At 38.9% G+C, this 19,185-nt stretch overlaps 1 protein-coding gene across 1 annotated transcript; it reads left to right on the top strand.

Annotated features, from left to right (window-relative positions):
* The first annotated feature begins 17,408 nt into the window (after positions 1 to 17,408).
* LOC110881051 (calphotin-like) lies at positions 17,409 to 18,704 on the top strand. The gene has a single exon (XM_022129428.1). The coding sequence runs from the start codon at positions 17,409 to 17,411 to the stop codon at positions 18,702 to 18,704; it is 1,296 nt and encodes a 431-aa protein (XP_021985120.1).
* The last annotated feature ends 481 nt before the right edge of the window (positions 18,705 to 19,185 follow it).

The raw sequence follows: 19,185 nt of genomic DNA, 5'->3' as shown, positions 1-19,185 counted from the left end.
ATCAGTGATAGAAATAGGGAGTTTACTCCAAACATTAACCACTGATGCCCCTTTTTCTTGGTACCGGGGTCTTCTTCCTTCAACACTTGACAACCTTTTGATGTTGCCAGTAGGATAAATAAATCCACTGGTGGTTGGCAGAGGTGCTATAAAAGGAATTGCCTCCAAGGAAGTCTTATTGATGTAACCACTGTCCAACTGTAAACAAGTGGGTTCAACAGTTGTAGTGGCTGCTTCACTTGGATTACCACAAAGAGTTACTTGTAACTCAATGGGTGTAACCTCCTCAGGTTGTGTTGGTGGGTTAGCAATGAATGATACAGCAGGCTCAGTCATTTGTTGAGGCATATTCTCATTGACAGGTGATTGAGAAGGACTGAGTAATGCCTGGTTCAAATCAACTGCATCCAACAGTAGTTGTGTTTTTGGTGGAATTGTGGATGTGATGGTTGGTGTAGAAGGCGGACTTGCTCCGGGCATTGAGCTGTGGATAATGGAAACGAGTGCATCCAGAGCATCATAATGTGGTGGCCCTTTGTGTACAACATGTTCTTTTTGTGAAGAAGCATGAGGAGTTATGGTTATGGGTTGAGATATTTGTACCAACTGCTGTGAGGAAGAAGCAGCAGTGGTTTCTTGTGACATTTGTGTTGTCACAGGCATTAACTCTGGTATCTCATCCTCCAGAGTTGCCGTTTTGATTGGTTTGGGGGGTTTTTGATTTTTCTTTTTGTAAAGCCTTTTGGGTTTTGTAGGTGTGGGTTTCAAAACAGTTGGTCTGCTGCTTTGATCACCTAGAGCAGTAGGCTCAGCAGCAGATACCTGAGGAGCAGTGGTAGCTGCTAAATTCTGCTCAGGCACCCCTGCTTGTGTTTTGCAAGGTGCTAACATTCGTGAAAAAGTTTCAGATGTTAGGCAATTTACCACAGTTGTTTCACCTTGGTTTATTAAAGCTAAATCATCCTTACTGAATTTCTTTTCAAAATAGTAACTTAAAAACCTTGGAAATAGTAAGAATGATTTGGTTTCAACATTATTAACCAAATCTTTAAAGATTTCCCGAGAATAGTTATAATTTTCTTCTTGAAGAATTGCATATCCCAGATTTTGAATCTTTATAGGGATCTCATTAAAAGAAGTGGTTTTGTTTGAAACACATAGTAGGAGGGTATGAAATAGGAATCTGGGTGTAGGAGGAAAATAACCTTTTTCTAAGGTTAGTTTCGTCATCATTGTGGCTTCATACCCTCTTTCAATGAAGTCAATGTGCAACTCGTTTTTAGTGAAGGAAGTTTTACCTGCTTGGTCATCGAGTTGAAAGACTTCGGAGATGGATTGTGGTGTAATTTGGACAGTTTTACCCTTTATAGAAGAGTGAATGGCGGTTGCAATGTCTCCTTGTTTTTCAAGGGTTGCATTCTTCCAAAACTCCCCTTGGGTCACCAAATAGATTGGTGCATCGGCGGTGAGCAAAGTTTTGTACTTTGATTTTGCCATGATGTTAATAATGGAATCGAAAATAATGGAATCGAAAACATCTGTGGTTCCTGGTTTTGTGAGAAGACTCAGGAGATTGTGAGATTTTTTGAATGGAATTTCAGTGGAGATTGCCTTTTTAGAGGCTGTTTTCGATGATTTTGATGTGGGTTTTGCAAATGACTTCGATTTTGTCATTTTTGAAACGAATGATCGAAGGAATTTGTGAGAGATGAGAAGAAAAACTGCTTTGAGAAGAGAATTTTTAAGAATTCAATTCGACAGTAAAACCCTGTGTTGGTGGTGAGTGGGGAATTTTATAGGAAAGAGAATGAATGCTGACGTGGCAGCCGTTACAAAAGGTCTAACTGCTATGTACTGCCCACGTGACAAACACTGGTGAAAATGAAGGACACTACTTTTGATGAAAGCAACCGATGAAAGCAGTGGAAAAGGGGGCAGTGGATGATTTTCACTATCAGTGGATAGCATATCAGTGGATAAGACACTGCTTTTGAACAACAGAGGTTATCAAGAAATGAGAGAACAGAGGTTGCCTTTCAGCAGTGGACAGGCTTTTTGAAGTAGAGCAGACTTTTGAACAATCAGTGGTTATGGCAGACTTTTAAGGATTTAATGAAATTTTCATTTTTAGCTATTTCTAAGGATGGATTTTTGATTTTCTGAAAACATTTTGTTGCTTTTATTCATAGAAAAACAAGATGTTGACAGTTATTCCATGTTTAGCATCCCAATCCTAGAGACTAAGTTTTCAAAAGTGGCTGTATCAAGTGCTTTTGTGAGCACATCTGCCAGCTGGTCTTTAGTTGGGACATGATGCAGAGAAATCAAACCTTTTTCATAGCAATCCCTCACAAAGTGATGTCTGATGTCGATGTGCTTTGTGGTAGAGTGGGAAACTGGATTTTTTTTGATATTTTCTGCTGCCTGGCTGTCAAACATGAGTGGTGTCTTTAAGGCAGTGATACCAAAATCCAGCAACTGATTTTGAAGCCACAGGAGTTGGGCTGTACAGCTTGCAGCAGCAATGTATTCAGCCTCAGCAGTGGATGTTGAAACTGCTGCTTGCTTTTTGCTTTGCCAAGAGACTAAGCAATCACCTAGAAACTAGCACCCTCCTGAAGTGGACTTCCTTGTGGTATGACATCCAGCAAAGTCACTGTCTGAAAAACCTGAAAGCTTGATATTCCCATTAGCTGGATACCAGATACCAAGTGTGGGAGCAACTTTTATGTATCTGAGAATCCTTTTTACAGCAATGAGATTTAATTTTCTGGGAGCTGATTGACTTCTTGCACAGACACATGTTGCAAACATGATGTCTGGTCTAGATGCAGTTAGGTACAATAAAGACCCAATCATGCTTCTATAAAGTGTTTGGTCAATCAACTCATCCTTTTCATCAGACATGACCAGCTTATTTGTGGCCATGGGTGTGCTGCATGGTTTACAATCATTCATATCAAATTTAGTTAAAAGTTCTTTAGCATATTTGCTTTGATGAATGAAGGTTCCATTTTGCAATTGTTGTACTTGGAGACCAAGAAAGCATTGCAGCTCACCCATTGCACTCATTTCAAACTCAGCTGTCATGAATTCTCTAAACTCTTCACACATTTTGGTACATGTGCTTCCAAAAATAATGTCATCCACATAAATTTGGACAATCATTAAATCTTTCCCTCTCCATTTAAGAAACAGTGTTTTATCAATGGTACCTCTTTTGAAACCATTTGAGAGTAGAAAGTTGGAAAGAGTTTCATACCAGGCCCTTGGTGCTTGTTTCAGGCCGTACAAGGCTTTGTTTAGCCTGTAGACATGATCAGGATAAAATGGATCCTCAAAGCCTGGAGGTTGACATACATACACCTCTTCTTGCAATGTACCATAGAGGAAAGCACTTTTGATATCCATCTGAAACACCTTCATGTTGTGGTTGACAGCAAAGGCCAGGAACAGTCTGATAGCTTCCAATCTTGCAACAGGGGCGAATGTTTCATCGTAATCAATCCCCTCTTCCTGTCTGTTACCTTGAACCACAAGCCTGAATTTGTTCTTGACAACAATGCCCCTTTCATCTGTTTTGTTCTTAAAGACCCACTTTGTGCCAATGGGACTAACCTCTTTTGGCAGTGGTACAAGCTCCCATACTTGTTGTCTTTTAAACTGTTGGAGCTCCTCTTGCATGGCTTCTACCCAGCTGTTGTCTTTTAGTGCCTCTTGGTACTTGACTGGCTGATGGAGTGATAGAAAACCAGCAAAATGACAAATGTTTTGGGTTTGGCTTCTTGTGAGCACCCCTTCATTTATGTTGCCAATGATTTGATCAGGTGGATGAGATCTCAAGAAGATTAAGTCTCCTTGGTATGGTATGATGGCATTTGTTGGTGAAGGCTGCAAATGTGTATCATCTGAGCTAACCACTGCCGGTGACTTTGATGACCCAGCAGTGGCTTCAAAAGGTGGTGGAATGGGTGGTAATGAAGTGGACCACTGCTGACTTTTATCCACTGTTTGAGGACTTTTGTCAGCAGTGTTTGAGGATGTGGAAGCAGTGGTAGAAGGGCTACTTTGGTCAACAACTGTTGAGGTAGCAGTGGTTGAGCTTTGACAGCTGTTTTGAACAACTGATGCTTTTCCATTTGTGGCAGACCTTTGAGGGATGATGATTTCATACCCATAGTCTGGTGTTGTATCCCCTGTTGGACCTGCACTGTTAGTCTTGACAGCAGTATTTTCAAAAGTAAACTTTTCAAGATCAAACAGATCAGCAGGATTTGCTGGGATTTTCATTGAGGAAAGTTCATTGAACTTTACATTCAAAGTCTCCTCCACTGACTTGGTCCGTGTATTGAATACTTTGTAGGCCTTGGCAGTGGCTGAGTATCCCAGATGATAACCACAATCAATTTTGGCTGCAAATTTTGAAATGGAATCTTTTAAGTTCAAAATAAAGCATGGGCAGCCAAACACCTTGAAGTATGAGATCAGTGGTTTAATTTTATACAGAATTTCATAAGCAGTCTTTTTGTGCCTAGGGTTTATTAAAACTCTGTTCTGGACATAGCAAGCAGTGTTTACTGCCTCTGCCCAGAAAGTTAATGGCAAACCTGAATCTGCAAGCATGGTTCTGGCAGCCTCAATTAAAGTTCTGTTCTTTCTCGCAACAACCCCATTTTGCTCTGGTGTTCAAGGGATGCTGTACTGCCTTACAATCCCTTTCTTCACATAGAAGGCATCCAACTCCTTATTTTTAAATTCTGTGCCATTGTCACTCCTGAAGCTTTTTACTGGAAGGTCAAATTGCTTTTCAACCTGTATCACAAAGTCTTGCAAAATGCCTGCAGTTTCATCTTTAGAGTGTAAAAAGAAAGTCCATGTAAACCTAGAAAAGTCATCTACAATAACCAAACAATATCTTTTCTTTTTGAGGCTCATGACTTGAACTGGGCCAAACAAATCCATGTGTAGCATTTGCAAACACTGGGTTGTTTTGGACTCTTCAATGGACTTATAAGAACTTTTATGTTGTTTTCCTTTTAAACAGGAAATGCAATGTTCAGAACATGAAAACAATTTTTGTGGTAGGCCTCTCACCAAACCATTTTTTGAGATTTCACTGATTGTCTTAAGATTTGTATGCCCCAGCCTTCTGTGCCAAAATTCTGTCTCTTTGTTAGAGGCAGCTGAGAACAGACAGGCATCTGCTCTGGGACACTCTTTTGACATATCAACAACATAAACATTGCCACTTCTTTGAGCAACAAGTTTAGTGTGACCAGTTTTGATTATTGCTTCAATCTTTTTGACCATTTCTGGTCCAACAATCCTACAACAATCTTTTGTGAAGAATGACCCAAACCCTTTGTCACTCATTTGTGATACACTCAGAAGGTTGAATTTCAGATTGTCTATTAGATTGACATTTTCAAATTTTACATTTCCATATTGCACTGTCCCAGACCCTAGAACTTTCCCTTTACTATTATTCCCAAAGGATATATCACCCCCTCCATGGATTTTAAAGTCTTTGAGGAGGGATTTACATCCTGTCATGTGCCTGGAGCCTCCACTATCTACATACCAAAGACTATCAAAGCATGCAGAAGCTCCCTGCACATGAAGTAAAAAGATTAGTTCATTAAGGGCTCCAAAGTCAACAGGGCTTTGGATGGGGATTCAGCAGTGTCTGGTAAGGATGCAGAGTGATGGACAGTGGTTAGGTCAGGGGTTTGGAAAGTTTTAGTACTGTTTCTTGCTAACCACTGTTGAGCGTCTTGACCAATCACCTGCTGATAACCAAAAGGATGCCTATTCACTTTAGGTTTAGAGGGCCTTTTGTAGGTCTCATAAACGTGTGGAATCCTTTGGTAAGACTGTTTTTCCTTGCCTTTTCTGAACTGATTGGCTGGAGGTGCATCAGTAACCTGAACATCTCTTTTGACAGATGTTTGGTTCAGCTGTTTTGTGACAGCTGTTTGAACTGGTACAAACAGTGGTTGCTTTTTGGTGAATTTGACCGATGGTGATGCTGATGGACTCAAGGATGTTTTAGCAAGGTACTCATTCTTTTTGATATCAAAGTTTTTGAGATACATACATGCTTGAGTTTTGTGGTTTGTTTTACCACAAACAATGCAACTTTCAGCTGAAACTATGACACTTGTTTTGTTTATATCATAAGCTTTTAAGTGGAAACAATCTTTTGTTAGATGGTTCCTTTTCTCACAGAATTCACAAAACAAGTTATCAATTTTTTCTTTCTTCTTTCTCTTTTCAGACTCCTTTGTAGCAGAGGCTTTAACCACTGCTGGGATGTCCTTGAGAGGTATAACTTTAGCTTTTGGAGCATTAACACCATCAGTTGATGTAAAGTCCATTGGCTTGAAATTTTCAAGAATATCACACTCATCAGACCATTTTGGTTTAAATTGATGATTTTCAATCTCCTCAAAAACAGAGGGGCCCATTGGTCTATCAAGTGTGATTTTGTTACCAAGTTTGTCAGTGATTTTCACTTCTTGGCCATTCTTGTTTGTGGGGATGAACTCAGCAGTTACATCAGTGGTTGAAACAGATTTTCCAAAAGCAGTGTTTTCATCATCATGTTTTCTATAACCAACCCCAAATTTCACATTGATTTTTATCTGTTTCTCAAGCATAACCTCATACCCTTTGCATGATTCCACCCATCTCTCACATGTGATCTGGGTGGATTCTAACTCCTTTTTGCAAACTTGGTATTTTTCTACCAAGGTTTGGAGTTGGGTTTTGGTTATGCTTTGCTCTTCTTTCATGCTGCTAATCTCTTTCTCTTTTTCAGCCAATTTGTTTTTAAGTTCTTTTAGAGATCTTTCAAATTTGATTTCATCAGATAAGATTTTATCACGAAGGTTTTCATTTACCTCTTTGATGTTAGCAAAAGCAATAATGCAATTGTCAGAACACAGTTTTTCAAGAACTTGAGGTGATACCTTGGCAGCAGCCATCATTGCACAATCACATTGGGGATTTTCCTCATCTTCAGCTCTCTCTTCTTTCTCACCTCCCTTTTCTTCTTTGTTCTCTTCTGACCATGGATCTGTCAGTGGTTCAATCAGGGAGCCTGAACTTTCTCCCAACAGTACTTCATTAGCCATAGTAGTAACCACTGCTTCAATCACCTCATCCACTGTTTCAGAAACCAGCTGTTCCTCTTCAGATTCAACACCCTCCTGTATTGACTCTAATGCCATCAAACAAAATTCATCATGAGAAGAAACATTGGAGGCATAGAGTGCAAAGTTTTCATCACTAAGGTCTTCAGGCATACTCCTCCAGTCAACAAACCCTTGAGTGAAAAAGCTTTGTTGATCTGGTTGTACTGCTGCTGGAGCAGTGGTTTGAGGTACAGGTTGCACTTGTGCCTGGGGGACAGGGGTTTGAACATATTGGATCTATGGAGCAGCTGTTTGGACATAATGCACTAGCACATGGGCAACAACATAGTGAGCAGCGTTCACTTGAGCTGCTGGGGCATATTGGGCATAGTGCACAGTGTTTTGATTTTGAGGTCTAGGGTTTGAACTAGGATGAGTGATTATGGGGCCAGTAGTTTGACTCCTACATTCCCTAGCAAAGTGTCCTAACCTATTACACTTGTAGCACTTGATTTTCGATTTATCCAACCCAACCCTTAGATTCCCATGCAACCTTGGGAATTTTCGCCCTGTTCTTTTATAAAACTTGCTAGTTCTAACACTTAGCAAGGCCAGTTGATGCAGGATGTCCATTTCCTCTAAATCAGTGGGGTCAAAATGCTGTAGATCATTGAGTTCAAAGCTTAGATTGTCTGACATCTGGTTTTCGTTTGCAGTGAATGCATAACTTGTAGAGTGAGGATCAGGGTTGTTAAAATTTGCACCAGCAGTTGTGTCAATGAAGTGATCATAACCCTGATCCTTACCACTACTCCCAGATTCTTCTTGACCCAAAAGAGCAGTGTTACCGAATGTATAATCATCAACGGTTTTTCCTGACTCTTGTAACTTCCTTTTCTAGTTCAACTCCCTTTCGTAGGTTAGGAGTCGACCATGGAGTTGGGTCAAGGTCAGATCCTTGAACTCAGGTGAATTTCGGGTGACAAAAGCTATGGTGTCCCATTTTTCTAGCAGTGACCTGAGGAACCTGCTATTTTGAGTTGAGTTTGTAAAAGTGGTTTTAACAAGCCTCAGTTCACTGATGAGACAACTGAAACGCTCAAATTGTTGCGTCAGTGATTCACCTTTAACATGACAAAATGTTTCATACTGTTGGTTCAGGATTTCCCTATTGTTTTCTATGACTTCTTCGGTACCCCCAAACTGTTCCTTAAGTGCGTCCCACAATTCTTTGGCACTGTTATAGTGTAACAGTCCAGCATATATTTCATTGGGCAGCGCTGAAGCTATGATGCTAAACGCTTTAGCATCTAGTTCGATCTTTTGAAAGTCGGTTTCGGTATAGTTTTCAACTAGTTTTGGAACGAACTTTTTAGTATCTTCAGCGCTTGGCACTGTAGGAACATGGGGACCAAAGACGACAGACCTCCAACAACCTGTGCTTTGTTGAGCGAGGATGTGACCCATCCTCCTCTGCCAGATGTTGTACTCATTTCTTTTTAGCATAGGTGGTTTAAAAAGCGAGCCGATGTTGTTTTTATCGTCCTGTGATTGTGACGTCATTCTTGTTGTTTTACAGATACTGAGAAATCAACTTTAATGGTGATTAATCCTTACTCTGTTTTTCAACGACGAACAAACGATCAGTATCAACTATTATGAGCTGAACTATTTATGTCAAAATGATTGTTAAATCAAATTTGACTGTCCAAGCTCTGATACCAATTGTTGGATCTGAGTTTGATTTTGATTATATTTTATGTTTGTAAATAAGATGAAGATGGATGAGTGTGCAGCGGAAATTAAGATGAAAACAAACTTTGCATACAATCAAACGAGAGTAATACTTTTATCAAATATCTTTACACAATGAACCAAAAGATTGAATTTATTTCAAACACGATTACAATGATTGATGAATGAATGCAAACTCCCCCTCAGCCAGAGCTCAGTAGTTTGTTCGTGCAAAGAAGACGAATGATGCAAAGAGCTGATAGAACAGTACAAAGTACTGAACTATTTATAGGCACTTGCAAACTACTGAGCATCTTAGCTGACGTCACCATGAAAGTGACATCTAACCTCCTAACAAACTCTAACCTCTGATCTATACAGACACTGCTTGTGTTAACTACTGCTAATACATTCTATTACAAAACAGACTTTAGAACAGCTGCTGCAACCTTCTACTGCTGTGAACCCAGCAGCACTTGTCCGGATCAGCAGTGCTTGACTCAAGGCAGTAGATTGAATAAGTAGGACTTTAGTCTTCCATCAGATCTTTAGTTGAGCAGCAGTTATGGGTCAGCAGTTTAGCAAGATCAGCAGATAGGAGGTCATCAGTAGTTGTAATCACTTTCAAGGGGAGAGATTTGTATATCAACATCTGCTTATTCAGGATCCACTGCTCTGATCCAGTTTTGGCTTTAATTATCTGTTCCTCTGATAGGGTTCAATCCCAACAACAGTTGTTTTTTGATGTAAAGAATTTGAAAAAGTCATATGATGTATTGAACAGAAATGTAAATAGTCTGGAGAAGACTAACTCTGAAAGAGAGAAAGCTTTGAAGATGATGAATGCTACCATGATGACAAAGTAGAAAGAGATCAACTTGTACATAGAAGAATGTGCAAAGTGGAAGAAAGAGTTGGATAGTGAAGCAGCTGAAAATGAAAGAATCAGAAGATTGCTGCGAAGTTACACAAGTTGTAACTACATAATCGATAGAATTTATCCAACAGTTGAAGGATTTGAAGCATTTAAAGGTGAAGAAACAAAGTCAAAGAAGAAAAAGGATACTCTTAAGAAACAGGGTGTCTGTTATAATAAGTGTCCGCCTCCGATTTTGGAAGGGTACTCGCCTAGAAAACCTAACGAGGAAGAACTAAAATAGGCAGTCAATATTAAGTTAGAATCCGAGATAACCGATGTTTTACCAGACAATATTGACGTCACGTTCACAGCGTCCGACACAGATCATGAGTCCGAACTGATAAAACGAGTGGTCGATCAGGTGTTGGATAAGGATGAGGAGTCAGAGTCAAAGTCCGAGTGCGAAAGTTCGTGTCAGTCAGTCGGGAGTTCGAGTTCGTCCAAAAAGAGTTCAAAATCGTTGGTGTAGGATCGATTTCGCGACCTAAACGAGTCGTTCGGAAGAGCTCAAATCCGTTTCAGAGGCGGAAACAAGGAAAAGGACGTGTACACAGCTTGTATCACACTTTAATCCTCTTATATATTGATTTTACAACGTTTTCGTTTACAAGGAAAACCGGCAATACCTCGGTATCAGATCTGAACAATGTTACAAATGAAATGAACAAACCACCTATATATACTATTCCAGGACCGCTCGTAATGACACAAGCCACAAAAGCGATCCAGACAAAAACCATAAAAGCGATCCATCATGTTTCCGTATAAGCGATCCATCATAATTTCATAAAAGCGATCCCACATGCTGACCATAAAAGCGATCCACCTCATATGATAGCCTATCAATGAATCCCATATGTTGACCATTCAAATAAACTTTCATGTTGACTTTATTGTAGAACTTTGAATGGCAGCTTTTTATCTCAAAAGATTGGGCTTCCTCTCATGCCATTGGACCCTCATATGGTCCAGTAATATCAATCGGCTACTATACACTTTCAAATGAAACATGACTTTGTCGTTTGTTGTTGTTTTGATAATATCCATATTATGATGATGTCACATGATGTCATCATTAAACATGATGACATCATGCTTAATCAGATCCGCATCGCAACCCGGACTCGACATTAGACGAAGACGACAGATGACTGCACCAACAGTTGGGAAAACGGGTTTATAGTAAAGAATTTTTGTTGTCAAAATCTAATTTGAATGATGAAACATTTGAAGTTGTATATACTTTAAATGATTCTGACAAATTATATTTTGATAAAGAGTTTCCAATAAGAAGTGTTCGTTTTGACATGATCAAAAAGGTTTTCAAAGTGACAGAAATTAATATTTCTGAAATAAAAGATTTAAATCTTACTGGAAAACCTAAAAAATACACTTCAAGAGTTCAACAACGGTTAAACAAGAAAAAGAGTTACAGTTCTGGTTGTGGTTTTCAAAAGAAACCAAACCATAACCGTAATTTCAAAAAGAAAGGTTTTGGTTTTATTCCACCTGAAAATTATAAAAATGAAAAATTTTCTAAAACAAATACAAAATTTGTTTCAGGTCCGTCTGCTAAAGAGGAAAAGAATAGCTCATTCTGGAGAAAATCAAATCAAGAATTTCTTGCTGAGAAAAAGAGGAATGAAGCTCAGAGAAAAGAAACCAGAACCTGTTTTAGATGCAATGAAGTTGGACACATTGCATGGAATTGTCCTAAATCAACCAAGACAAAACAGGGAGTTTCTTGAAAACTGAAAGAAGTTATTGTTGATAAAACCGAACCACCAACTGAAAAATTTAAAGTTTTCAAAAATTCAACATTTGAAGTTGGTGAGTGTTCGAAGAGATTTTACAGGCGAAGTGTAAAACTTGACAACCAAAAATGGGTTGTTAAGAAATTTGATGTAAAATCTGGCGAAGAATCTGATTCCACAAAATCAGAGGAGCCACTGTTTGATGAGAGTGATGAAAACTCAGTTCCTTCAATGGATGATGAGAACTTTCCACCATTGAGGACTGAGAATTTTAAAAGAAAAGTTGGAAAGATTGAAATCTCAAATCAGTATTATTCTGAAAAGGATAATTTTGATGTTGAGAAAGCATTTAATGGGAAAGTAAAGAAAATTTTCGGGAAGATTGTCGATGGGAAGGTTAAAGGGGTAAAAGATTTTTATGCTACAAAGAAAGCAACTTACACCCCAACAAAATCTGAATTGAAATCACCCAAGACTGGTCAGGCTTGGGTGGACATTTTCTTTGAGTAAACGCCTGACTTGCCGGAGATCCCAAGTTTGTAATTGTGGATCAGGAACCGGCATCATTCTTGTAAATGTGTGTTTGTGAAATAGTCCTTCAATCTAGATTGAAAATGTGTTGAAATTGTTACAGAATAAAGGACTACGCCGGAGCTTCCAGGTCGGTAAGTGCGAAGCAGGAATCGGCATTCTGATTGGTAAAAAGGTTCATGTAGATGTGACATTCCTACAATTGGTATTGGTTGAATATTCTTACAAGTGGTACAAAGGTTTCTTAATTGCAAAACGGTAAATCAGGGACATTAATTTGTACTTGATTTACTACACATGATAACATAAAGAACAAGATGATGAACCATATCCCTAAATTTTAACATGTGGTTAACCTACAAGTGCCTACAAGTGGTAAAAAACAAACTCATTTTCCGGAAAAATCATTTTGATTAAAACAAACTTAAGTGTTTTGAAATCTAAATGAGAAAATGGTTTGTGAAAGGGGGAGTTCAGATTGTTTATGCCTAGTGAATGGTGAATTGATGCGATTCGATGTCGGTTGTCGTGTTTCTGTACAGTTTGTTTTCAAATTTCCTTAATGTGTTTGCATTTTAGGGGGAGTAGAAAATTTCAGAAAATCCAAAAACATTAGAAAATTTGAAAAAGACAAAAACATGATAAAATTCAAATGAGTTTCGTTGTGAAAAGAGGAAATGATAGTACATCAGTGGATTGTCACAATATGCTAAAGAATTGGAGAGTTAAAAATGTGATAAAAAATCTCACTGCGGATATGCCAGTAGGTTTTTGCATATTTAGTAGATTGTGACGAGATATAAACCTAAAAATTCAAACTTGCTTATTCTGTGGGTAACAACATCTTGGATATATAGGTAACCCCTAAAATCTTGTTTGAAAGGTCCCTTATTTTGAGATATTAGGTCTTTATACTCAGTGATATCTGGGGTATTATCCCAGGACTTCTGCTGTATGGAAATACTGACCTAGTCCCCGGATAATGCTTTCTGCAAAAGCTTGAAACATAGCATCGCCCTCAGCAAGCTGATGAAACAATAAAATTGATAGTCGCTGCTGTTGTAATTCAAAAGATCCTCTAAAGGGGACACACCGAAAAGTCGAAGCCGTCATCTCTCTGCGTATATGGAAGTATCGACCTGAGCTCTCACGACCCTCGCATTTAACCCCTGAACATATATCATCTGTGGTATACTCACCTGTAAGACTGAATATTGGGATCTGGATATGGAAGTATATTCAAGTAGTGGGACACACGAATAAGTTTAAGAGCTTAAAACATTAACATCGTATCTCGGATCAGTTGAAATTTGTGTGAAAATTTAAGTGGACCAGTATACTGACAATCTAGGTGAATTGTTTAGAACTTAAAATGAAATAAAGCTTAACGGTGTTGGTGACTTGTCTCAAATACTGATATGATCCTCTTACACGAACTCACAAAAATATTGTTTGTAAATATTTCTTTACTGCATTACATTTTTCTTTATTTCAAAATCCAAAAAGATTTTCAGTGTGTTTTAGCATAAAGTTTCAAAATCCAAAAAGATTTTTGACAACTGATATTGAAAAGCTGATTTTCAAAATTCTGAGTGCTAAACATGATGAGTATAATTTGAGGGGAGTTTGTCTTTAAAACTGATTATTTTTTATCAAATCTTCAAGTGGTTCATCAGATTGAAAAAACATTTTGTTCAGGTTTTGAAGAAAAGTCAGAGTTAGTGCAGGTTTTTATTTTTGAAACATGTAAGTGAGAGAAATTTACTGTGAGGTAGAGTTTATGCAGGTTTAAGTTTGAGCTTGGTGATGATTCTGAGCTAAAAGAATGTCTGAAAAGCCAGGTCATTTGATTCTGACAAGCTTATGATTTAGAGAAAGTGTCAGCATATTGCAAGGAAGAGTCTGAAGATCTGAAAGAAAGATTGAGAGAGTGAAGCCCAGAGACAGATCAAGATTGAAGATGCGAAGACTCGACACTTAAGACTCGTCAACATCTGAGGGGGAGTCTGTTAGTGCATGCATCTGTCGACTTCGTCTTGTATCGAGTCTTAGTCTTAGAATGTTAGATCAGGGCACATTATACGAGAATATAGAGTAGTAGTGGTGATTTCCCAAGAAAGCTGATTTCACATATATGGACATGTCATTATGTGGGAAATCAGGATGCTGATTTCACATATATGGACATGTCACTACGTGGGAAATCACATTGTCTGATTTCGCTTTTATGGTCTGATGTCACAATGAGCGAAATCTAGGCAGCTATATATACCCCATGAACGAAATCATTTGTAACAATTCTTGATTTCCATAACAAGGTGCTGCCGGTGTGAGATTTGATTGTACAAGCTGTTATATCAATCAAAAGCGTGATTTAAGTGAATATCTAGTTGTTTCTACGTTGGTTACTTGTTTTCCGCACCTGTAACTGATCAAGACTCCTCTGATAGACTCGTTCGGGTTAGAATACGATCCTACAATGATTATGTTTAAATCACAAGAACAAGAACACTAAGAAGATGAACATGAAACTTTACATGAAGCTTGAACATAAAAGGTTAACTTGAAAGTGAAATGCTACCAGTTTGATGTAGTCATGAGTATGTTGTTAGTTTTATAATGATTATTGGTTTTGTGATATTAATCACCATTTGATCTTGTTAAATAATGTTAGGAAACATGATTTAACAAGAAAAGAAAATGGTTATGTGTTACGAAAAATAACCACTTTCTAGTTAGACATGAACTTGATGAAAATGATTTTTTCACAAAATACAAACTTACTAGTAAGTTGATGAGTTTGTAAATCCAAGAGTTTACAAAGGATTTTTGTAAGAAACTAAGTTAGAAAAGCGGTTTTTGGAAAACCATGACGATTACAAACACTTAAGCTATTTTTAGAGATAAAACAAGTGAGAAGATGTTTTATTTACAAGAAGAGTTCAAGAGTTTAAATTTTTGCAAAAATTATTTACAACTTGTAAACACTAAACCATTTTGTGAGAATGATTTTTAAAGAAATAAATACGTTTTGAAAGGTAACTAAGTCCACTAAAAGTCTTACCAAGTTACTACGCATTTTCGAAATATATCAAGTTCATGACTAGTGTGAAAGACACATATTATTGCTCTTGGTAATGTAAGGATTGTTGTTGATTGATTTTAAAAAGAAAATGATATGCTTAATAGCATGGATACCTCCGTTTTTAGGGGAAACTCTGGCGAAATTTTCTAAAAATCTCAAGACTTAGAAAATATTTTTCCAAACAAATATTACAAGTATATCTTATGACTTGTATTTCGAATATAAACTTCGCCATAATTTTTGGAACAAAATAAAAGTATCGGAGGTTGATTTTCATAAATAAAAATGGACAAGTATATATATTAAGAATATATATTTTGCTAAACTGATTGTGTGATAAATTGTGGATTTGGGAACTAGTTATATTATTTAGAGAAAAATACTATAACTTAACAAAATACCGTTATTGGTATGTTTTGGATGGATAATATTTTGATAACGAAAAATATGAATTATTACAACGTATAACATGTTATTGAAACAAGTAGAAAAATATATTATTTTGAGAACTTATGATATATTTTTCTAGCATACGTGGAAATATATATTTGGGATATATTATTTTTGGATAAATAAGTTATTGTATATTTTTCTAAAGTGGGACTTAGGAATATATAATGTCAAGTATTTTAATCACAAAATACATGTATAAATACCCCCATCATTGGGAAGGAAATACACATATAAAATACTTGAGAAGTGTGGATACGAAATAGTTGCCTAACTATTTTCCTAAAAACAAACTATAAGTTAAAATAATTATTATTACTTTAACAAGTAGTCACAAACTTGGAATAATGTCAAAGTAACGCGACTCAGAACATTAAACCCTAAGCTAAGGCACGACCCGTTCGCCTAATAGACATTAGTACGTGTAGGTCATCGCGTAGCAGATCGAGTTTGGATTGACTATTCTATTCAGGAGACGCACTTCTGTGAGTTCATGTCCCCCTTTTCTCTTTAATGTTTTCAGTTTTATATTTCGGGGGTGAAATACATGCGATAATTATTACAAACATTTATTTACATGGTATGGTTAGCGTAGGGAGGGTTTTTACTACTAGATCATGTGAAGGGTGGGTACAACACTTAAGGCCATTAATCCTCGTTGTTAGGACCAAGGGACATGAGTGATAGATCTATTTGGGTGTAGCGAGCCCACACCCATGAGGTCGGGGCGGCCCATAGAGGTGACTGTGTCTTACAGCCGAAGCCCGGTAACAAATTTGCTAGGTTTGAGTCTTCCTGCACCTTTTCACACATACCCATGGCTTTGCAACCCATTGGTGATCTCTTTTTTCCTTACTGCTACATACCAGGGACTTTTATTCATACTTTGAAGGTTTATACATACTCACTTTTACATGAACTCGCTCAACTTTTGTTGATTTTTTTTAAACTACATGTATTTCAGGAAATTAATGGATCTGGTGAAGTGTGCAATTGTGTCAAGCTGCGTAGTGAATAATGAGGTCATCCAGGTTTAGGAGGTGTAACCCTTACCTGGACGGGTTACATGTCTTAAACCATGTTTTTATTCAAGTCTTTTGTTGTGTCATGTGAACACGCTTTAATCATGTCATGGGTGTAACTTTTTTTATGTGTCGACATTTTAAACAATGATGTTGTGGTAACTTTAAATTTAATGAATGGATGATCATCATGTGTTTTATTTTCATATAGCATTGTTATGATTGTTGCTATGGCATTAAGAAGTCACACCAAATTAAACCCACGCTTCCGCAAAAGCAAGGGTGTGACAGCTTGGTATCAGAGCCTCGATCATAGCGAACTAGGATTCTTTCTCGAGTCTAGACTATGATCACTAGGGCTCTCACGAAAACATTTTTACATTGCATACACTAAACGTCCAGATCCAGGGTACAAAACATTTTTACAAACAAAAAGGCACAAATACACTTTTCAAAAATTATTATATTTCAGTCTTAGAGACTGAGGGAGTTCAGCCTTAGAGGCTGGGAAGGTTCAGTCTTACATACTGGGGGAGGTTCAGTCTTAGAGACTGAGGGGTTCAATCTTAGAGATTGGGGAGGTTTAGTCTTAGAGACTGGGAGGTTGGTCTTAGAGACTAGGGAATTAGTCTGAGAGGCTAGGAAGTTCAGTCTGAGAGGCTCGGAGGGATAGTCTGGGAAGACTAGGAGGATTACTTGTTTGCATTATTGTGACTTACATGTTTATTTGAGTTCATGTTGATATATGTGCATATGTGTGGTTGTGTTACAGACACCATGCCATCATCTTCAGATAATGGAGTATCAGACACTTTGGATCCTTTAGCGATCGTGTCGAACGATGAGATTCTGTCAGAGAGTGAGGTGTACACGTCAGACACTACTAGCACGGATGAGGATGATTTCCAGCCGTTTGCTCTTCCTCATTTTGGAGATGATATTCCTATTGCTGATGGCCCTTTCGATGGGGACCTACCTCTTCTTCAGGTCCCTGCACCTCTACCGATCGCCGCAATTCCTCTCGAGGATCTGCCTCATGATGAGTTCGCCGATGACATCGATTTGTTCCTAGAGGGTGCCCCGGAGGGTGACCAAGATGGAGTAGCCCTCATGGATGCCGATGTCCCTTTTGCTGATGATCCTGTTGTCGACCCTGTTGTTCCCTTGGCTGAGATTCCTGCTGATATGCCCATTGCTGATCCTATCATTCCAGTCGAGGCTCCCATTGAGGAGGCTCCTTTTGATCTGTTTGGTGCTTACTCATTCGAGTATGTAGCGTCTGCTTCACCGCACGCCCAGGGCGTACAGCTCTATTCCTCTGATTCCGACTCAGACATGGCGATGTCGGCTGCGCCTCTCGTTATCCTCGATGTTGACCCAGAGCCAGAGGTCGAGTTTTTGCCTGATGAGCCTGCTCCTGTTGGTCCGGAGCCGGTCATTGATTATGACCCCATTGAGGCCCCAGCTATTGCACATTTGCCAGACCCTTTACCTGAGCCTGGTCATGTCGATATGCCGGACATAGCACCACCTGTCATTGTTGCGCCTGTCGAGTTACCACCGATTCCTGATGCTCCTATTTTTGATGCACCCATTATTGCACCAGTAGTACCTGTTTCAGCCCCTGTGCATGCTGACCATGCACCGTTTGCTTCTCACATTGATCCTTGTTATGCTGACACCCGTAACGGGTGGATCGAGGATGATGACTACCCATCGTTTGTGCTACCCGTCACTCCTCCTGTAGCACCTGTTTCCGCACCTACTGAGATTCCATTGTTCCACCCACACACCTCTGACGTCCATCGCACAGATCTTCCCAACACATTCCTCCAGGACATACCGCCACCTCGTCCTGGGGAGGGTTCATCGAGGCAGCCTCCTGTTTTTGTTCCACCTGTATCGTCATTAGTACCGTTCTTGTCCCAGTTCCCTCACACTGCACCATCTTTCGTACCGTCGGGCGAGCCGTTTCTGTGGGCTTCGCCTAATGTTATGCCATTATCAGATTCGTACCACCCTTATCATGTGGGGTACACGACAGAGGACATACTCATCTCTCTACAGCTATAGCAGGACGCACTGAGTCGTCGCATTCAGGAGTTAGAGAAAGCTCCACGTCCTCCGTGCCACTGTCAGACTCCTTTCGCTGCACCGCACACTCCCCTTCCGCTTCCCCCCGATTCGGATGTTCGTTTCCTTACATCTGAGCAGCAGATTGCCTATTTGCTGCGCGTCATTCGTGCCTTAGAGGAGGATTGGGTGCACATGCACCAGTTGCTTTTCTCTCATCTTCCTCCTCCTCCTCCGCCATCAGCATAGATATTTTTGGTTTGATGCAGGTAGATCATTTTGGTGAGAAAGTCGCAATTGGGCTAGCTTGCGAAGACTTTTTGGAAGACCACGCTTTTGTACATGATTTGTGTGGACAGATTTGTATTTTTGGGGGTGATGTAACCCCATGATCTTATTTTGATATGTGATGTATTGTAAAACGTGTAAAAACAATATGGTGGTCATGATTAATGAAAGCCTAATGGTAACGTTCTCACTA

The sequence above is a fragment of the Helianthus annuus genome, chromosome 10, assembly GCF_002127325.2.
Source record: "Helianthus annuus cultivar XRQ/B chromosome 10, HanXRQr2.0-SUNRISE, whole genome shotgun sequence".
Taxonomy (NCBI): Eukaryota; Viridiplantae; Streptophyta; class Magnoliopsida; order Asterales; family Asteraceae; genus Helianthus; species Helianthus annuus.
Note: the sequence above shows the minus strand (reverse complement) of the source record. Positions and strands in the feature narration are given on the sequence as shown.

Excerpts from the sequence above, each read along its gene's own strand:
- LOC110881051 (XM_022129428.1), top strand. The coding sequence starts at position 17,409 with ATGCCATCATCTTCAGATAATGGAGTATCAGACACTTTGGATCCTTTA.